At 41.4% G+C, this 17,127-nt stretch overlaps 1 protein-coding gene across 1 annotated transcript; it reads left to right on the top strand.

Moving 5' to 3' along the window:
- The first annotated feature begins 975 nt into the window (after positions 1–975).
- Positions 976–15,155, top strand: LOC133114117 (myosin heavy chain, fast skeletal muscle-like). The gene is made up of 39 exons (XM_061223308.1): positions 976–1,179; positions 1,621–1,764; positions 2,566–2,722; positions 2,883–2,910; positions 2,992–3,109; positions 3,190–3,282; positions 3,432–3,495; positions 3,597–3,695; positions 3,920–4,023; positions 4,130–4,268; positions 4,580–4,698; positions 4,931–5,080; positions 5,300–5,470; positions 5,910–6,219; positions 6,472–6,548; positions 6,645–6,732; positions 6,885–7,002; positions 7,122–7,245; positions 7,365–7,501; positions 7,625–7,880; positions 8,261–8,503; positions 8,589–8,765; positions 8,856–9,001; positions 9,102–9,192; positions 9,290–9,679; positions 9,764–9,890; positions 9,976–10,094; positions 10,405–10,601; positions 10,744–10,927; positions 11,394–11,559; positions 11,690–11,814; positions 11,909–12,217; positions 12,318–12,521; positions 12,614–12,739; positions 13,248–13,418; positions 13,506–13,610; positions 13,918–14,013; positions 14,756–14,890; positions 15,135–15,155. The coding sequence occupies exons 1-39, from the start codon at positions 976–978 to the stop codon at positions 15,153–15,155; spliced, it is 5,832 nt and encodes a 1,943-aa protein (XP_061079292.1).
- Positions 15,156–17,127: the final 1,972 nt, after the last annotated feature.

The following is a 17,127-nucleotide window of genomic DNA, read 5'->3' as shown; positions in this document are numbered from 1 at the left end:
CTTGTCAAGTTGATTATGTTCTGTAACTTATACCTATCACAACCACAAATAAAGCACTCTCATCCTCTTGCTTTCCCATCTATTTGGAGTTTGCAGGTGTGATTTCACATACCTCATTTATCATTATATATGTTATATATAAAAATATAGAATGTATATACTTCAAAATGAAATATTATGTTTGTATTGAAGCCTGTAAATTATAATCAAAATCATGTCAGTAGCAAAGGAAAATAACTCACTGTCTGATAAGAACAATCTAGAACAGGTGAAATTCCTGAGCCTCATCACTGCTGCTGATGACACCAGCACATTACCGCTTGTTACCGCTTCAGGATCAGGACCGCCTGATTAAGATTTGAATAGAATTTCATGCCCAAATATAGCCGAGCCGTTTGGCTGATTGGCACAATGATCTCAATAAAAGTGGCTTGGGTCTGTTTCGTGTCACTCTCTGAGGTCTGCCATAGGCTGAGCAGTGGTAAGATATTATTCATTCATATTTTGCCTTTGTTCTGTCAAACCATTTTGAAATTACTTCAAAAGGATGTGTTGGATTATTTCAAATGGAACAAACTAACAATAGAGTAGAGCAAGTCTGAAAAGAATAATGCATTCAGGAAAGGAAATTTGTCCCACATATATTCAAGTGGTTTATGTTTGTTTTTTGGTGCCTTGGAGTACAGTATTTGGTGTAACTGTGGCAGATAATGTCAGTGAGAAATCACATTCTCAGACATTAAAACAGAATCATTCACACCAGTTGAACTTACTGTCTCCATGAGTCACTCGCACATAATTCAGCTGTATATACAGTATGTACCTAATGTATGATATAAAAGTATAAGGTCTGTCACCCTGGACAAGAGGGCTGAGCTATTTTTTATTTTTTTTAGATTCAAAAGTTTAAAGTTGTTGCTGTGGTGCACTTGCTGTGGTGAGATTCTTCAGTCGCTCTGTCCGTGAGCCACAGCCATGAGCTCGGATGCTGAGATGGCCGCATTCGGCCCTGCTGCGGTCTACCTCCGCAAGCCGGAGAAGGAGAGGATCGAGGCGCAGAACAGGCCCTTCGACGCCAGGGCGGCCTGCTTTGTGCCTGATGTTAAGGACCTGTACGTCAAAGGTGTCATTCTAAGCAAAGAGGGGGGAATAGCAATGGTGAAGACTGAGGCAGATGAAGTGAGTACATTTTGGTTTTTATTCTGTTCATCGACAAAACATTACCTTAGAGGCCTTAAGCAGATGTTCTTATTGGGGCTTACACAGTTGTTGCATTTCTTACATAGTATCCATTTATACAGTGAGATATATGCTGAAAGAATTCAGGTAAAGTATGTTGCTGAAGGATACAAAGGCAATGCCCTACTTCAGAACTGAACCAGACCTGCAGCTTTTAGGTTACAAGCCCAGCTCCTTAACCATTATACTACACTGCTGCTCTGAATTGTGACAAACATTATTAAGTTCCACATTTATCTGCCCTGCTTATATATTGTACTAAATTATATCATCGTGGCTTGTTCTGCATTTAGGCTACATCACAGTAGATGTACTGTACAATGCGGAAATTAATTCTGTTTACTTTGTAAATCTCTGGAACGCTTCTGATTTTTTATTCAGCCTATCACAGTTAAGGAGGAAGAATGCTATCCCATGAATCCGCCGAAATATGATAAAATCGAGGACATGGTCATGATGACCCACCTCAACGAGGCTTCTGTGCTGTTGAACCTCAAAGAGCGTTACGCAGCGTGGATGATCTATGTAAGTGTCTCAAGACAGGCTCAAGGCATCTAAACATGGTCAAATAACTGCATTTAATATGCATTTTTGTGGAGTCAGACAGGGCGGCACGGATGGTGCAGTGGGTAGCACTGCTGCCTCACAGCTAGGAGGTCCTGGGTTCGAATCCCTGTCGGCCGGGGCCTCTCTGTGTGGAGTTTGCATGTTCTCCCCGTGTCTGCGTGGGTTTCCTCCGGGTACTCCGGTTTACTCCCACAGTCCAAAGACATGCAGGTTAGGCTGATTGGAGAGTCTAAATTGCCCGTGGGTATGAGTGTGTGAGTGAATGGTGTGTGTGCCCTGCGATGGACTGGCGACCTGTCCAGGGTGTATTCCTGCCTTTCGCCCAATGTATGCTGGGATAGGCTCCAGCCCCCCTGTGACCCTGTTCAGGATAAGCAGGTTAAGATAATGGATGGATGGATGGATGGAGTCAGACATTTTGAGTAATTGATGGCTCTCGGGAGCATACATTCAGATAACTGATCTCTGCTTGAATCATTTCAAGCTATTTAATGATGACTGAGTGCAGAAAGAGACTGCTAGGCTGGGTCATCTGTAACATATTTGATCATATTCATGGGTCCTATACTGTAATTCAACCATATTGCTGAGAAATAGTAAAGCTGTTGATTATCTAAAAATAAAATTTTAGATAACAATAATTCTAACACAGATCCAGCTATTCAATTACCAATCTCACTACAAATATTTGAGTACTGAAACGTCCAGTCTCATTTCTAATAATTGCACTGTTTGTGTCGAATTGCTTGTTCTGTTTAGACCTATTCCGGGCTGTTCTGTGTCACTGTGAACCCCTATAAGTGGCTCCCAGTGTACAATGCAGAGGTTGTGGCCGCCTACAGAGGGAAGAAGCGAATGGAGGCCCCACCCCACATCTTCTCTGTCTCTGACAACGCATATCAGAATATGCTGACAGGTACAGAAAATCTAATTGAATGGCTCTTTTATGCAGTTATTAAAGCACAATTGAGCGGCTATTAAGTTCTGTTGTTCTTTGAAATACAGACTATAAGTTATATGAATTGAGCAAAATATGCTAAAAAACACTGTGAACACCCTCTGTAAACTTTTCACAGATCGTGAGAATCAATCTGTCCTGATTACGTGAGTACCTTATTTATTCAGGTTTTATTCAGATCATAAGGATAACGTGACCTTTATCTGTGAGCTGATATTTTTCCACAGTGGAGAATCTGGTGCAGGGAAGACGGTGAACACGAAGCGTGTCATTCAGTACTTTGCGACAATCGCAGTGGCTGGAGGAGACAAGAAGAAGCAGGAAGCGGCTCCAGGCAAAGTGCAGGTGAGAGACTGTGGAAATATGAGAAGATCCAAACGGAAGGTTCGCATGAAAGCTTGATGATGATCCAATGTGCTCCACAGGGAACGCTGGAAGATCAAATCATTTCAGCCAACCCCCTGCTGGAGGCCTTTGGTAATGCCAAAACCGTGAGGAATGACAACTCATCCCGCTTTGTGAGTTTACATTGATATGACGATTACATACACATCTCTTAGTAGACTCTATTGAGAGTGCAGTGGGAGTCAAATTCAATGACAGCTAAATTTAAATTAATTTAAATTGTGACATAATGCTAAAACCCAGAACTGTGTGATCCGAACAGGGTAAATTCATCAGAATTCACTTTGGAACAACAGGGAAACTGGCCTCCGCTGATATCGAAACGTGTGAGTTCCTTACACCTTTGCACTCATCTTTGTAAATCTGGTCCCGTTTGAAAAGTGGTCCTTATTAACGCCTTTCTCAATTTAACACGTGTCCTGAACAGATCTGCTGGAGAAGTCCAGAGTGACATTTCAGCTGTCCGATGAGAGAAGTTATCACATCTTCTACCAGATCATGACCAATCACAAGCCAGAACTGATTGGTATGAGCCAGTGGCCTATCACCTTCATCATTTTAGCTGTTTTATAGATTTAAAAAAATCACACTTATCAGCTACAAGTACACACAGTGACGTCACCATATTTTTTTCAGTGAATTTGTTTTGCCCTGCAAACAACTGGTATAGATTAATTCTGAAATATTTTAATTTAACACTCCCACCTTGACACTCACACATCATTTTAATGATTTAACTGTCCTTAACAGACATGCTCCTCATCACAACCAACCCATATGACTTCCCCATGATCAGCCAGGGCCAGATTACAGTGGCCAGCATCGATGACAAGGAGGAGCTGGTAGCCACGGATGTGAGTCATGCTAAATTAGTGGGTCTTCTTCAGAACAGTCACCATTTCCTCATGTTGGTTGTCTTCAAATTAAAAATGGAGCTTTCTGTGCATTTTCACATTACAGACCGCCATCGATATCCTGGGCTTCAATGCAGATGAGAAAGTGAGCATCTACAAGGTGACCGGCGCAGTGATGCACTATGGGAACATGAGGTTCAAGCAGAAGCAGCGCGAGGAGCAGGCGGAGCCTGACGGCACTGAGGGTAAACTCTCACTTATTCATAACCTCAACATTAAAGTGCACTCATTCAGCTTAAACATTATGGCACCTCGAACAAATAGCTAGTGAACAGTTCAAAAGCTATGACAGCATTTAAATGAAAAAGTAACGGCTCAATCTTTCTTACTACGTTCCCAGCACAGTGTGCAATGTGTTCATAGTCTTATATTTCTACTTACACTGTTCTAAACAAGTACTAATTCTGTACATACTTGTGTCTATTATAAAGAAGAAATGCCTTCAAGTTAATTGCAGGTGAAGGTTTTAAAGTTATGAATTCAACTTTTATTTCAGTGGCTGACAAAGTAGCCTACCTCATGGGGCTGAACTCAGCTGACCTGCTGAAAGCTCTGTGCTACCCTCGAGTGAAGGTCGGGAACGAGTATGTGACCAAAGGCCAGACTGTTCAGCAGGTATCTAAATAAAGTTCTCTGTTCAAGTGCATGAATGAGCCCCATGCTCTGGTATCAAATGCAGACCATACCAGTGCTGGTTGTGTCCGACAACCTCACAAGGCAACTCATAACTGGAATCGGTGTCACCAGGGAGGGAGGCAGGACATTGTGGCTAAATCCAAGCAGCTGACCTTCTGTATGTTATTTAAAAAATTTAAAAAATTTACTGATTTACTCATTTTCCATTTAGGTTACCAATTCAGTTGGTGCCCTTGCCAAGTCTGTCTATGAGAAGATGTTCTTGTGGATGGTCATTCGCATCAACCAGATGCTGGACACAAAGCAGCCCAGACAGTTCTTCATCGGTGTGCTGGACATCGCTGGATTTGAGATCTTTGATGTGAGTTAACAATACATAGAAATAAACATATAATAGAGCCTGTAACATACTGGTTGCAGGAGGAACCTTTCTTCAAATGCAAAACAGTTATTGGAGAAAAACAAATAACTTTTGTCATGTTTGAATGCAGCAGGTACATACTGTAATTAGTGGGCTTGTTATTCTATGGCAAATCAAAGCAGGAGGAAACTTACGGCCTTCCTATTTGCTATTACTTAGTACAACAGCTTGGAGCAGCTGTGCATAAACTTCACCAATGAGAAACTGCAACAGTTTTTCAATCACCACATGTTTGTGCTGGAACAAGAAGAGTACAAGAAGGAAGGAATTGATTGGGAGTTCATCGACTTCGGCATGGACCTAGCTGCCTGCATTGAGCTTATTGAGAAGGTGAGTAAATGGTGTTTGAATGTGTGATGCAGGGCTGGAGATGACAACTGTATCATGTTGTGAACAGACAGAAGCATTGTTGGCAGAAACACTGATGATTTCCATTTATTGTGCTGGAACAAAAATAACTAAAATGCTCTTAGCAAGTGGGAAACCAAGAACCAAAAATACCATCGTCCAAATAAAATCAAAAGTCCACAACAGAAAGCCCTTTAACATGCAGCATTTCAGGCCTGGGAGGAATGCCTTATATGCAGCCCACTGGCAATGAATGACAGCTTATTACATGAGCTGCAGTTGCCACCCTGCCTGTATGTAGGCCAGATACTGTCCACCAGGGGGCATCATCACATCTCCCTTCCTGGTACCACAAAAGTAAAATTGAGATTGTTAAATACTTCTCCATACCTGTTGCCAATAAGAAACATTTTCTGAACAGCCAATGGGCATCTTCTCCATTCTGGAAGAGGAGTGCATGTTCCCCAAGGCTTCAGACAACTCTTTCAAAAACAAGCTCTACGACCAACATCTCGGCAAGAACAATGCCTTCCAGAAGCCCAAACCTACCAAAGGCAAGACTGAGGCCCACTTCTGCCTGGTCCACTACGCTGGCACTGTGGACTACAACGTCACTGGCTGGCTGGACAAGAACAAGGACCCACTCAACGAGTCTGTGGTTCAGCTCTACCAGAAGTCATCAGTCAAACTGCTGGCTCTCCTATATGCTTCCTTTTCTTCAGCCGAAGCAGGTAGTCCTTCAATAGTTTTTAAATCCATACTATATTATTAATATGTATCATTATATCACATTATATCATTAACCCCTTGAAGAGTATGTGTATTGGAATGTTCAGTACTCCAATGCTGTAGTGATTGTTACATCATTGTTACAACAGCATTAGAATGTTCAGTTAATAACATTCTAATCACATATTTGTGATCTTGCACCATAAAAAGTTAATGAGTCTGCACATTAATAGTTGTTTTCCTGTTCTTAAAAGAACCCAGTTCAGGTGGGGCTAAGAAAGGAGCGAAGAAAAAGGGAGGCTCCTTCCAGACGGTTTCTGCAGTCTTCAGGGTACAGGACTGTATTAGCATGGCATTATAACCAAGCAGTCCTTATTTGACAGGATGTCATATTTTAACTGATCATATTTGTGTTCTCCTTTTTCAGGAGAATCTGGGTAAACTGATGACAAACCTGAGGAGCACTCGTCCTCACTTTGTCCGTTGCCTGATTCCCAATGAAGTTAAGACACCAGGTACTGCTGGATATTTTTATTCTGAGGGGCTTTGCACTTAATTTACATATCCTCTATTTTATAACTTCTATGTGCATAGTTTTATAATGAATCGGGATATATGAAATACATACCAGAAATATCCTACTCTAATATATACATAATAATCCTAGGTATCATGGACAATCACCTGGTTATCCACCAGCTGCGCTGTAACGGTGTGCTGGAGGGGATCAGGATCTGCAGGAAGGGCTTTCCCAGCAGGATCCTCTATGCTGACTTCAAGCAGAGGTAGAGCTTCTGTAACATCATCTGCATGTGCTGTATATGGAGAGTATAGAGTGTACACTAATCAGATCTGTATCAATACAGAGTATCTTCAGGCATCTGTCCATCCTCCGTTTATACAGATACAGGGTACTGAATGCAAGTGCCATCCCAGATGGACAGTTCATTGATGGAAAGAAGGCTTCAGAGAAGCTTCTGGGATCCATCGATCTTGATCGTTCCCAGTACAAGTTCGGAGACACTAAGGTTGGTGACTATATGTTTTTGTGCATGATGGTGACCACTAGGCTGAAACAAGCAATTAATTGTCGGTAGTGGTAATACTAATGACGATAGGTGCATTACATAGAATCAATCCATTACAGGTGTTTTTCAAGGCCGGTCTGCTGGGCACACTGGAAGAGATGCGAGATGAAAAATTAGCCTCTCTAGTGATGTGCACTCAGGCCTTGTGCCGTGGCTTCCTCATGAGAACTGAGTTCGCCAAAATGACGGCACGAAGGTACCCATGGTCTTAACACATACAGTAACATGAAGATCTACTGCGACTGAGTTACAGCACTTTCACAATCAACCCAATTGGCACGGTTTTACATATTTATATCATAAAACCCTTTCGTTTCAGAGATGCTGTCTACACCCTCCAGTACAACATCCGCTCATTCATGAACGTGAAACACTGGCCGTGGATGAGGCTTTACTTCAAGATCAAGCCTCTTCTGAGGAGTGCAGAAACAGAAAAAGAGATGGCAAACATGAAAGAGGACTTCATCAAATGCAAGGAAGATCTGGTCAAGGCAGAAGCCAAAAGGAAAGAGCTTGAGGAGAAAATGGTTACTCTACTGCAAGAGAAGAATGACCTGGTGTTACAAGTCCAATCTGTAAGTTTTCTGATGATATATGATGGGGAAAAACAAATAGTGTGTATTTCACTTTCAACAAATACTTTTCTAGAAGTCTTTTTGTGGTTTCTGTCCCTTTCAAATGATCCATTCTTTTAGAACCAGTGCATTTTTCTCATAGCTTGGGCTGATTACATACATTTAATTCATGGAATACAGTATTGTGTTCCTTACAATTATCCAAACAATGCCTATAGCCTATCTTTGCAGTTATGATTATAGTGTGATGAGTTTCCTGTCTTGTGATTTTAGGAAATATCCACACTGTTTGGCTTTATCTGACCTTCAGAAATTGTTTTGTTGTCTTTGATTATTTTATTGAGATCAACACAACCAGATGTGCTCCTTTTATCTGACAGGACAGTGAGAGTCTCGCAGACGCGGAGGAACGATGCGAGGGTCTGATAAAGAGCAAAATCCAGCTAGAGGCAAAATTGAAAGAACTGTGCGAGAGAGTGGAGGATGAGGAGGAGATGAACGGCGAGCTAACTGCCAAAAAGAGGAAGCTGGAGGACGAGTGCTCTGAACTGAAGAAAGACATCGACGACCTGGAGCTCACACTGGCCAAAGTGGAGAAGGAGAAACATGCCACTGAAAACAAGGTTTATATTTTAAATCTGAAATGCTTAACGGAAAAACATGAATGTGCTGCTAAGTTAATGTGTTCACTTGGGCAACACATTACAGGTTAAAAACCTGACAGAGGAGATGATGGGACAGGATGAGAGCATTTCCAAGTTGACCAAGGAGAAGAAAGCCCTCCAAGAGGCACATCAGCAGACTCTTGAGGATCTCCAGGTAGAGGAAGACAAAGTCAACACTCTGGCCAAAGCTAAGGCAAAGCTTGAACAGCAAGTGGATGACGTGAGTAATTTTACAACTTTGGAGCTAACTCCATTAAGTCCATTGTTCTGATAATTAGAATCATGAACATGATGCATCATAACTTCACAGCTGGAAGGTTCTCTGGAACAAGAAAAGAAGATCCGTATGGATCTTGAGAGAGCCAAGAGAAAGCTTGAGGGTGATCTGAAACTGGCCCAGGAATCCATAATGGATCTGGAGAATGACAAACAGCAGTCAGAGGAGAAGCTGAAGAAGTAATACTTGATTAACTGAATATTATCTAACATTATAAAATAATAAAAGCTCGTATACTACATTGAAAAAATTGATATGTTTTCTTTTTTTTTTTTACAGGAAAGATTTTGAAACAAGTGAACTCCTGACAAAAATTGAGGATGAGCAAGCCTTGGCATCCCAGCTACAAAAGAAGATCAAAGAGCTTCATGTATAATTTGAAATTGATTAAAGCAAACCCAATCTTAAAAATTTTCTCAAAATTTTTAAAACTGTTTAACTACAGTTACATTATGTTCCATTTTTAGGCCCGCATGGAGGAGCTGGAGGAGGAGATCGAGGCTGAGCGCGCTGCCCGGGCCAAGGTCGAGAGGCAGAGAGCTGATCTCTCCAGGGAACTTGAGGAGATCAGCGAGAGGCTTGAAGAGGCTGGTGGCGCAACCTCTGCTCAGATCGAGATGAACAAGAAGCGCGAGGCTGAGTTCCTGAAGCTGCGGAGAGACCTGGAAGAGTCCACCCTGCAGCACGAGGCCACCATCGCCGCCCTCCGCAAGAAGCAGGCCGACAGCGTGGCAGAGCTGGGAGAGCAAATAGACAACCTTCAGCGTATCAAGCAGAAGCTGGAGAAGGAAAAGAGTGAATGCAAAATGGAAATCGATGACCTCTCCAGCAACATGGAATCCATAGCTAAGTCCAAGGTGCCAAAATGCTCTACATACCTCAGTAAAAAAAGTGTTATTTTTTATTATTTTGAGTTAAACAATGACATTTTTAATTCAAAGATTATGCTGGAGAAGATGTGTCGTACACATGAGGACCAGCTCCTTGAAGTTAAGACTAAGAGTGAGGAAAACATCCGTCAGATCAGTGACCTCACCACTCAAAAGGCCCGCCTCCAAACAGAAAATGGTATTCATTGGTCAAATCATCTTACTTCCACAGCTTATCTGTTTGTCAAGGTAAAGATTATTTCTACTCTATTTTTTCCTCTCAGTTGAATTTGGCCGTCAACTTGAAGAGAAAGAGTGCCTGATTTCTCAGCTGATGAGAGCCAAACAGGCTTTTACTCAGCAGATTGATGAGCTGAAGAGGCTAACTGAAGAGGAGTCAAAGGTATCTTGAAACCTTCTTATTAGGCCTGAAATATGTGCAGTTGGGCAATATAAACTTCAGCTTACAAGTAAATGCAAGCATTATAGTGTTTCCTTCACAAAATGAGTTTGGCAAGTGGGTCAGTAACTGTTTGTGAAGGAAAACAAAGTGAATTGTGAGTCAGAACTATGGAAATATTGATTGATCCCAACCTAAATCTCTCTTCATAGTTTGAGCTGAATGTATCTAAGTTACAACTCATAGGAGCATTTTAGTTTCCCAAAAAATCAAAATGGATAACATAGGCTACTCCCTTACCTTTCAAATGAAGGCCAAGAACGCCCTGGCCCACGCCTTGCAGTCAGCTCGTCATGACTGCGACCTGCTGAGGGAGCAGTTTGAGGAGGAGCAGGAGGCCAAGGCTGAGCTGCAGCGGGGAATGTCCAAGGCCAACAGCGAGGTGGCTCAGTGGAGAACCAAATACGAAACTGACGCCATCCAGCGCACTGAGGAGCTGGAGGAGGCCAAGTAAGTGGAAGGACTCAAATATTTCATTCACCACCACAAAATAATTCCAGTGTTCATGGGCCTGTTTACAGTAGGTTTTGGGTTGTGGAATAGCAAGACCATTATTTACCTGTTGACCTGGGATTACCTTCTGTTGTCACAGGAAAAAGCTGACCCAGCGCCTACAGGAAGCTGAGGAACAAATCGAGGCAGTGAACTCCAAGTGTGCCTCTCTGGAGAAGACCAAACAGAGACTGCAGAGTGAATTGGAGGACCTCATGACTGATGTGGGGAGAGCAAACTCCATAGCTGCCAACCTTGACAAGAAGCAGAGGAATTTTGACAAGGTATTCACAACCATAGTGCAATGTACAGTGTGTTCTCTTTAAATATATTATGACTTGACTTGACTTGAAAGACAGTCCATAGTCTAATTGGAATACATTAGGAAATATAATATCTTAGCTATTAAAATACAGTATATACCTAAACCAGTCCATGAAATAGATTTCTTGTACTATTAATATTGCTTGTTAATCAGGGGCAGCATGTAATCTAGTGGCTCAGGTATATGTGGCTCCAGTGTAGCCATGATAAAATCTGCACTACTGTTGGGCTCTTGACCAAGGTTCTTAACACATTGTTTCAGGGGGAAATTGTCTCTGCTTAGTCTAATCAACTGTAAGTCGCTTTGGATAAAAGCTTCAGCTAAATAACAAATACATGAATTGTTGATTCTGCAATCATTTCAACTCTTCATGGTTGTGTGCTAGGAGATTGTGTATAGAGTGAAATGTTGTAATATAATGATAGATTCTAGCTGACTGGAAGCAGAAGTATGAGGAAGGTCAGGCAGAGCTGGAGGGAGCCCAGAAAGAGACTCGAACCCTCAGCACTGAACTCTTCAAAATGAGGAACTCCTATGAAGAAGCTCTGGACCACCTGGAGACCCTCAAAAGAGAAAATAAAAATTTGCAACGTAAGTCTTCCTATGTTGAAAACCATCACATTCTATGTTTCCTGTCTTGATAAAATAATGCAATTATATAAATTGATACATTGACCCTTCACAAATCAATCTTGCAATGCCACTGTTGTTTTAAATACAGAGGAGATATCTGACTTGTCTGAACAAATTGGAGAGAGTGGGAAAAGCCTCCACGAGCTGGAGAAATCCAAGAAGCAGGCAGAGGCTGACAAGTCAGAGATGCAGAGCGCCCTAGAGGAGGCTGAGGTACTACAGAGGAAAAAAAACTCAAAGTGTAACTTAAACCATACTCAAACACATTTTCTCAGTTGCTCTCTATATCATTTTTAAAACTGTCTAGGCATCATTGGAGCACGAGGAGTCAAAGATTCTTCGTGTCCAGCTGGAACTGAATCAGGTGAAGTCTGAGGTAGACAGGAAGATAGCCGAGAAGGACGAGGAAATCGAGCAGCTGAAGAGGAGCAGTCAGAGGATTGTAGACTCCATGCAGAGCACCCTTGACTCTGAGATCAGGAGCAGGAACGATGCCCTGAGAGTCAAGAAGAAGATGGAGGGAGATCTCAATGAGATGGAGATTCAGCTGAGCCACTCCAACCGCCAGGCCGGTGAAGCCCAGAAACAGCTGAGGAACGTTCAAGGACAGCTCAAGGTGAGGCAGCTCACGGTTATTTTGGACTTCAGGTCATCAGATTTCTCAAGGCTTTCTCAGGGCTTTCCACTGGATTCATTAAACCACTTCATCTTTTCAGGATGCCCAACTGCACCTTGATGATGCGATCAGAGGACAGGAAGACATGAAAGAACAGGTTTCCATGGTGGAGCGCAGGAACACACTGATGCTGGCTGAGATTGAGGAACTAAGGGCTGCTCTGGAGCAGACCGAGAGAGGCCGCAAAGTGGCCGAGCAGGAGCTGATTGATGCCAGCGAAAGGGTTGGCCTTCTGCACTCCCAGGTGGATGATACATTTAAGAATTTCACATGCTAACTTTTACAGATGGCCACCAGTCCCTAGGAAATGAAGGCACAAATGATTTTTTCTTACAGAACACCAGCCTTTTGAACACCAAGAAGAAGATGGATGGTGATATAGTTCAGCTCCAAGGTGAAATGGAAGAGTCCATTCAAGAAGCAAGGAACGCAGAGGAGAAGGCAAAGAAGGCCATTACTGATGTGAGTTCTTCCCCATATGTACTATTAATTTCTCACATTTCCACAGTATATTACCCCAGAATAAGTGAAATATGTGCCACAGCAGCAGTTAGTAGCTGGATATTTTACTAGTCTTTTGTCCACATATTTTTAAAAAAAGTTTATTTTTAAAAAAAGTTTTTAATCTCAAATAATGCACAGAACTAAGCCTAAGAGTAACATGCAATGGTCGTCCTTCAGGGGTCAATATCTTCTCCTTGCCGTACACACAACATGAACTGGGGTTGGGGGGATTCAACTGATGTTGCCACACATTGAAACAAAACACCAACAGAACACCGGACTCTATACTGATTACTACCTTCAGCTGTGACTGTGAAGATTTAGTATTGCACTGATCATTGGCTAACCCTCTATGTACAATATGTATGCACTTATTTAGAGTGATGTATATATTTGCTAATGTGTAAATTTCAATGAACTGGTTAGAAATTTGAGGTGATACACATAACTTGTCATGTTTTAACAGGCTGCCATGATGGCAGAGGAACTGAAGAAGGAGCAGGACACCAGCGCTCACCTGGAGAGGATGAAGAAGAACCTGGAAGTCACGGTCAAAGACCTGCAGCACCGTCTGGATGAGGCTGAGAATCTGGCCTTGAAGGGCGGGAAGAAACAGCTCCAGAAACTGGAGACCCGGGTAGCTGTCCTCTCATATTTGGTCTACTGAAAACATTTATTGAATGTTGAAACGTTATTTGCTGAAAGTGCTTTTTATCATTTCTAGGTGCGGGAGTTGGAGAGTGAGCTTGATTCTGAACAGAAGCGTGGAGCCGATGCTATGAAAGGTATCCGTAAATATGAGAGGAGAATCAAGGACCTTGGCTACCAGGTGCGATTGCAATGTCCATAACATGTTCATGATATCCTGTACACTATCCACTTTCTTTACTTTTCTTGCACATGAATTAAACAGCTGTCAAATCTTCATCTAATGCTACCTGCAAATTACAATGTGCATATTGTATTATTATTTGATTGCATTATTTGATTCGCATTATTTGATCCAAACCTCTGTACCAGACCCCAGTGTTGTAATCTCTGGGCCACATGTGAAATGCTAGGTTGTCCTCTTTGACAAAGAGTCAGAACTGGAACAGTTGTATTGTACAGCTTTTATGTTGTATGGTTGTCTTCAGGTTGAAGAGGATAAGAAGAATATGAACAGATTACAGGACCTCGTGGACAAGCTTCAGATCAAAGTGAAGGCCTACAAGAGGCAGGCTGAGGAAGCTGTAAGTCAGCGATGTGGAAGAAACACGTTTACAGAAAAATCTACGTCGATTATCTAGATTGCTTATAAAAAAAGACATTGAATCCAAACACTGTTATGGAATATAGCATGGGGCTGTAACTTGTATTAGTGCATCTGGATGTTCATTCACATTTAAGGCCTTAAAGTTCTCCTGGCAGATGATTCTAAACCGAACAGACCCTCAAAATTCAGGACCATTTTGCTTGCAGGACTAATTGCTGGAAAGGAAACCACACTGAAGGGCTGGCTTGAGCTTCAGTTGTCTTACAATGCTGTATGGCTTGGCTATTTCTTAGATTTCTTTTCTCCATGAGAAAATGACAGCATGACTACCCTCTGCTTCCTGTTACACTGCCACAGTGTGGAATATGGCAGCAGATGATAAGAACAAAGCTTATTTACAAGCACAGGAATGTTGGGTTGTTAGTAATGTTTAATTCTCTTCCCGGGTGAAGGGTTAGAAAGCAGAAAATAATCAAAAGTTCACATGAAGACCCTGATCTCTCTTTACTGAAAGACATAAATCCCATGGGAATTACACCTATCCACATGGGTAGTATAAAAGACTTTCATCTGAACATTACTGCAAGAACAAAATAACAATATGTATATAGACATTGCGACAGGTTATATTCTTGTACACAGGGGCCTGGTCCAGCTTAGCTCTCATCTCAGATAGACTAACGCACAAAATCTTCCTGTGGACTTTACATCCCTTTCAGGACGAGCAATCCAATGCACAGCTGTCCAGGTACAGGAAGGTGCAGCACGAGCTGGAGGAGGCTCAGGAGCGTGCTGACATGGCCGAGTCCCAGGTTAACAAGCTCAGAGCCAAGAGTCGTGACATGACCACCAAGGTGAGTGGCATAACTCCCCCTGAAGGTTTGTTCTGGAAAGATCTGTGTGTGTTGGAACAGTCTATGATGTTGAACCCAGAAATCGGATGTGCTATCAATGATTCACTTGACCGAGCAAATCACAGCAGTCTGCTGTGGAGACAGCAAGGTCTTGATTGGTAAGCTAGTACCTGTGATCAGTTTTATATTCAACTACATATATATATTTTAAGCCATTCCTTTCTTTTTGTCTTGTCTGAAACAGGGTCAAGAGTCTGGGGAGTAGAGGGGAGGCACATTTTCTTCTGAAGTCTATCCTTTAAGCATGTTGTGAATTAGATGTACTACCTGTACTGTAGCAATGATCAAGCCCATGTGAATGGCAAACATAGTGTAAAACTGAGGCCAGGATTTCATCAGCATTTGTCCTTAGGTAGACTCTAAATTAAATTCAAGGGTTACATTTTTTCTTCACAAACAACAGGTTTGTTTGGCGAGTTTGGCAATCGTTTGCAAGAAATGGTTTTAGCGCTTGCATTTAGTTAAAGTTAATGACAAATACTGATTGAATCCAGCTCTTTATTTCCCTTAAACACCGTCACATGTCTCAGACCAAAGTAACAGATGGGTTTGGTCATTTTCCTGGGATGATATTTAATCTCACAGTAAAGGTTATTAGGACATATTGGACAGCATGACCATAATTACATATACCATGATGAAATTTGGGGACGGTATAATGTTGTTAAAAATTGGATACCAACCCTGTGTTAAGCATATGTGTTTCACACATTTAAAATTAAAAAACAATATTGTGTAAATGTCTGTTAAAAGTTCTGTTAAAGGTTCAGCCCTGCAGGCTATGGTACTAAGGCAACCATATTTTCAGTGCAGTATAGAACCATACCAAACTACCCCAGCCTAGACACCTGAAGTTACACAAGTTCCATAAATATTTATCTGCAAAGCAAAAAGCCATAAACCTTACAACAAAAAAGTGATTCCAAAAGACTCCAAGATTGCTTTTTTCCCCCAGAAACCAATGAAATACTAAAATTAGACATGATATCTATGTTATTGCAAACATTAAAAGCAAAAGATAAGACGCTTTGAAATCACAATTTTCACATTAAAACCAATAGTTTCCTGTGGCATCCTACTTTCAGTTAAAAACCTGACCTATAAATCAAAAATCCTTAGCTATATGAAACTGCAGAGAACGGATTTGTCGATGGTAACAGCATTGACTGATGCATGGAATATCAATAAATATCAATAAGCCTAAATCCTATTTCAGTCATTTTTCGTTGTCCTATCTTTCCTTACGCTGCATTATTTTACCACCGATTCCCGTCCCAAAATGCCCATTTCATTTAAAGCCGAGCCTACTTATGTGAAAAAACGCATTTGGGCCAGTCTAATGTGAAAAGCACTATACAAATAAAATGTAATTGAATTGAATTCATGCTACCATTTTGTTTCCTTAAACTACAATAAGTCTTATTTTGAAGGGGTAGACCCTCTTGCGATATAGGTAAATGTGTCAGGACTGTATACATATATACTGTTCATATACAGTCTGTATGTATTTGGACAGTGGTTCAATTTCTGTTCTTTTGGCTCTGTATTCCAGCACATTGGATTTGAAATGAAACCACTCTCCAAATATTAACATACTGCACAGTACTTTACATATAACTACTTTTTATGATATAAGCAATATACTGTATGCATACTGACATTATTATGTATCATATGTATCATATGTATTTGCATCCTTTTGATTTATGGATATATAATGCAGCAACTGAACAGAGAATTACATTGTTCAAAATTGTTATAGTTAATGTTCTCTTTCGTAATTTCCTTAAGTTACTCGTCGTTGCTTTGTATTTCTTTGGCTAATGGTAGCATTGACTAGCCTGGGAACCCTTCTCATGGAACCGCTAGCTGTGGCGCATAAAACATATGCTGGGGTGTTAGCTTTTGGCTAGCAAAATAATTATTTTGGTTGGAAAGTGGCACCGGAATTCAGTGGACACAGTGCCATTAGTCCGGATACAAACGTCAAAATATTAAAAGCCATCTTAAATCATAGATTGTGACAGAGACGGTTCTGTGAAAAGCCCATTAATTTTTCCAAAGAGAAATTATGCTTTGATCTGGAACTCTGGGTTACCTCCGACTTCCAAGGCCTATAAAGAACAACAGTGTAAACATTATAAACTGGTTCCAACCCTTTGAATAGTCAATCTTTT

The sequence above is a fragment of the Conger conger genome, chromosome 16 (genome assembly GCF_963514075.1).
Source record: "Conger conger chromosome 16, fConCon1.1, whole genome shotgun sequence".
NCBI classification, from domain to species: Eukaryota; Metazoa; Chordata; class Actinopteri; order Anguilliformes; family Congridae; genus Conger; species Conger conger.
The sequence above is the reverse complement of the archived record's forward strand: the minus strand, read 5'-3'. Positions and strand labels throughout refer to the sequence as shown.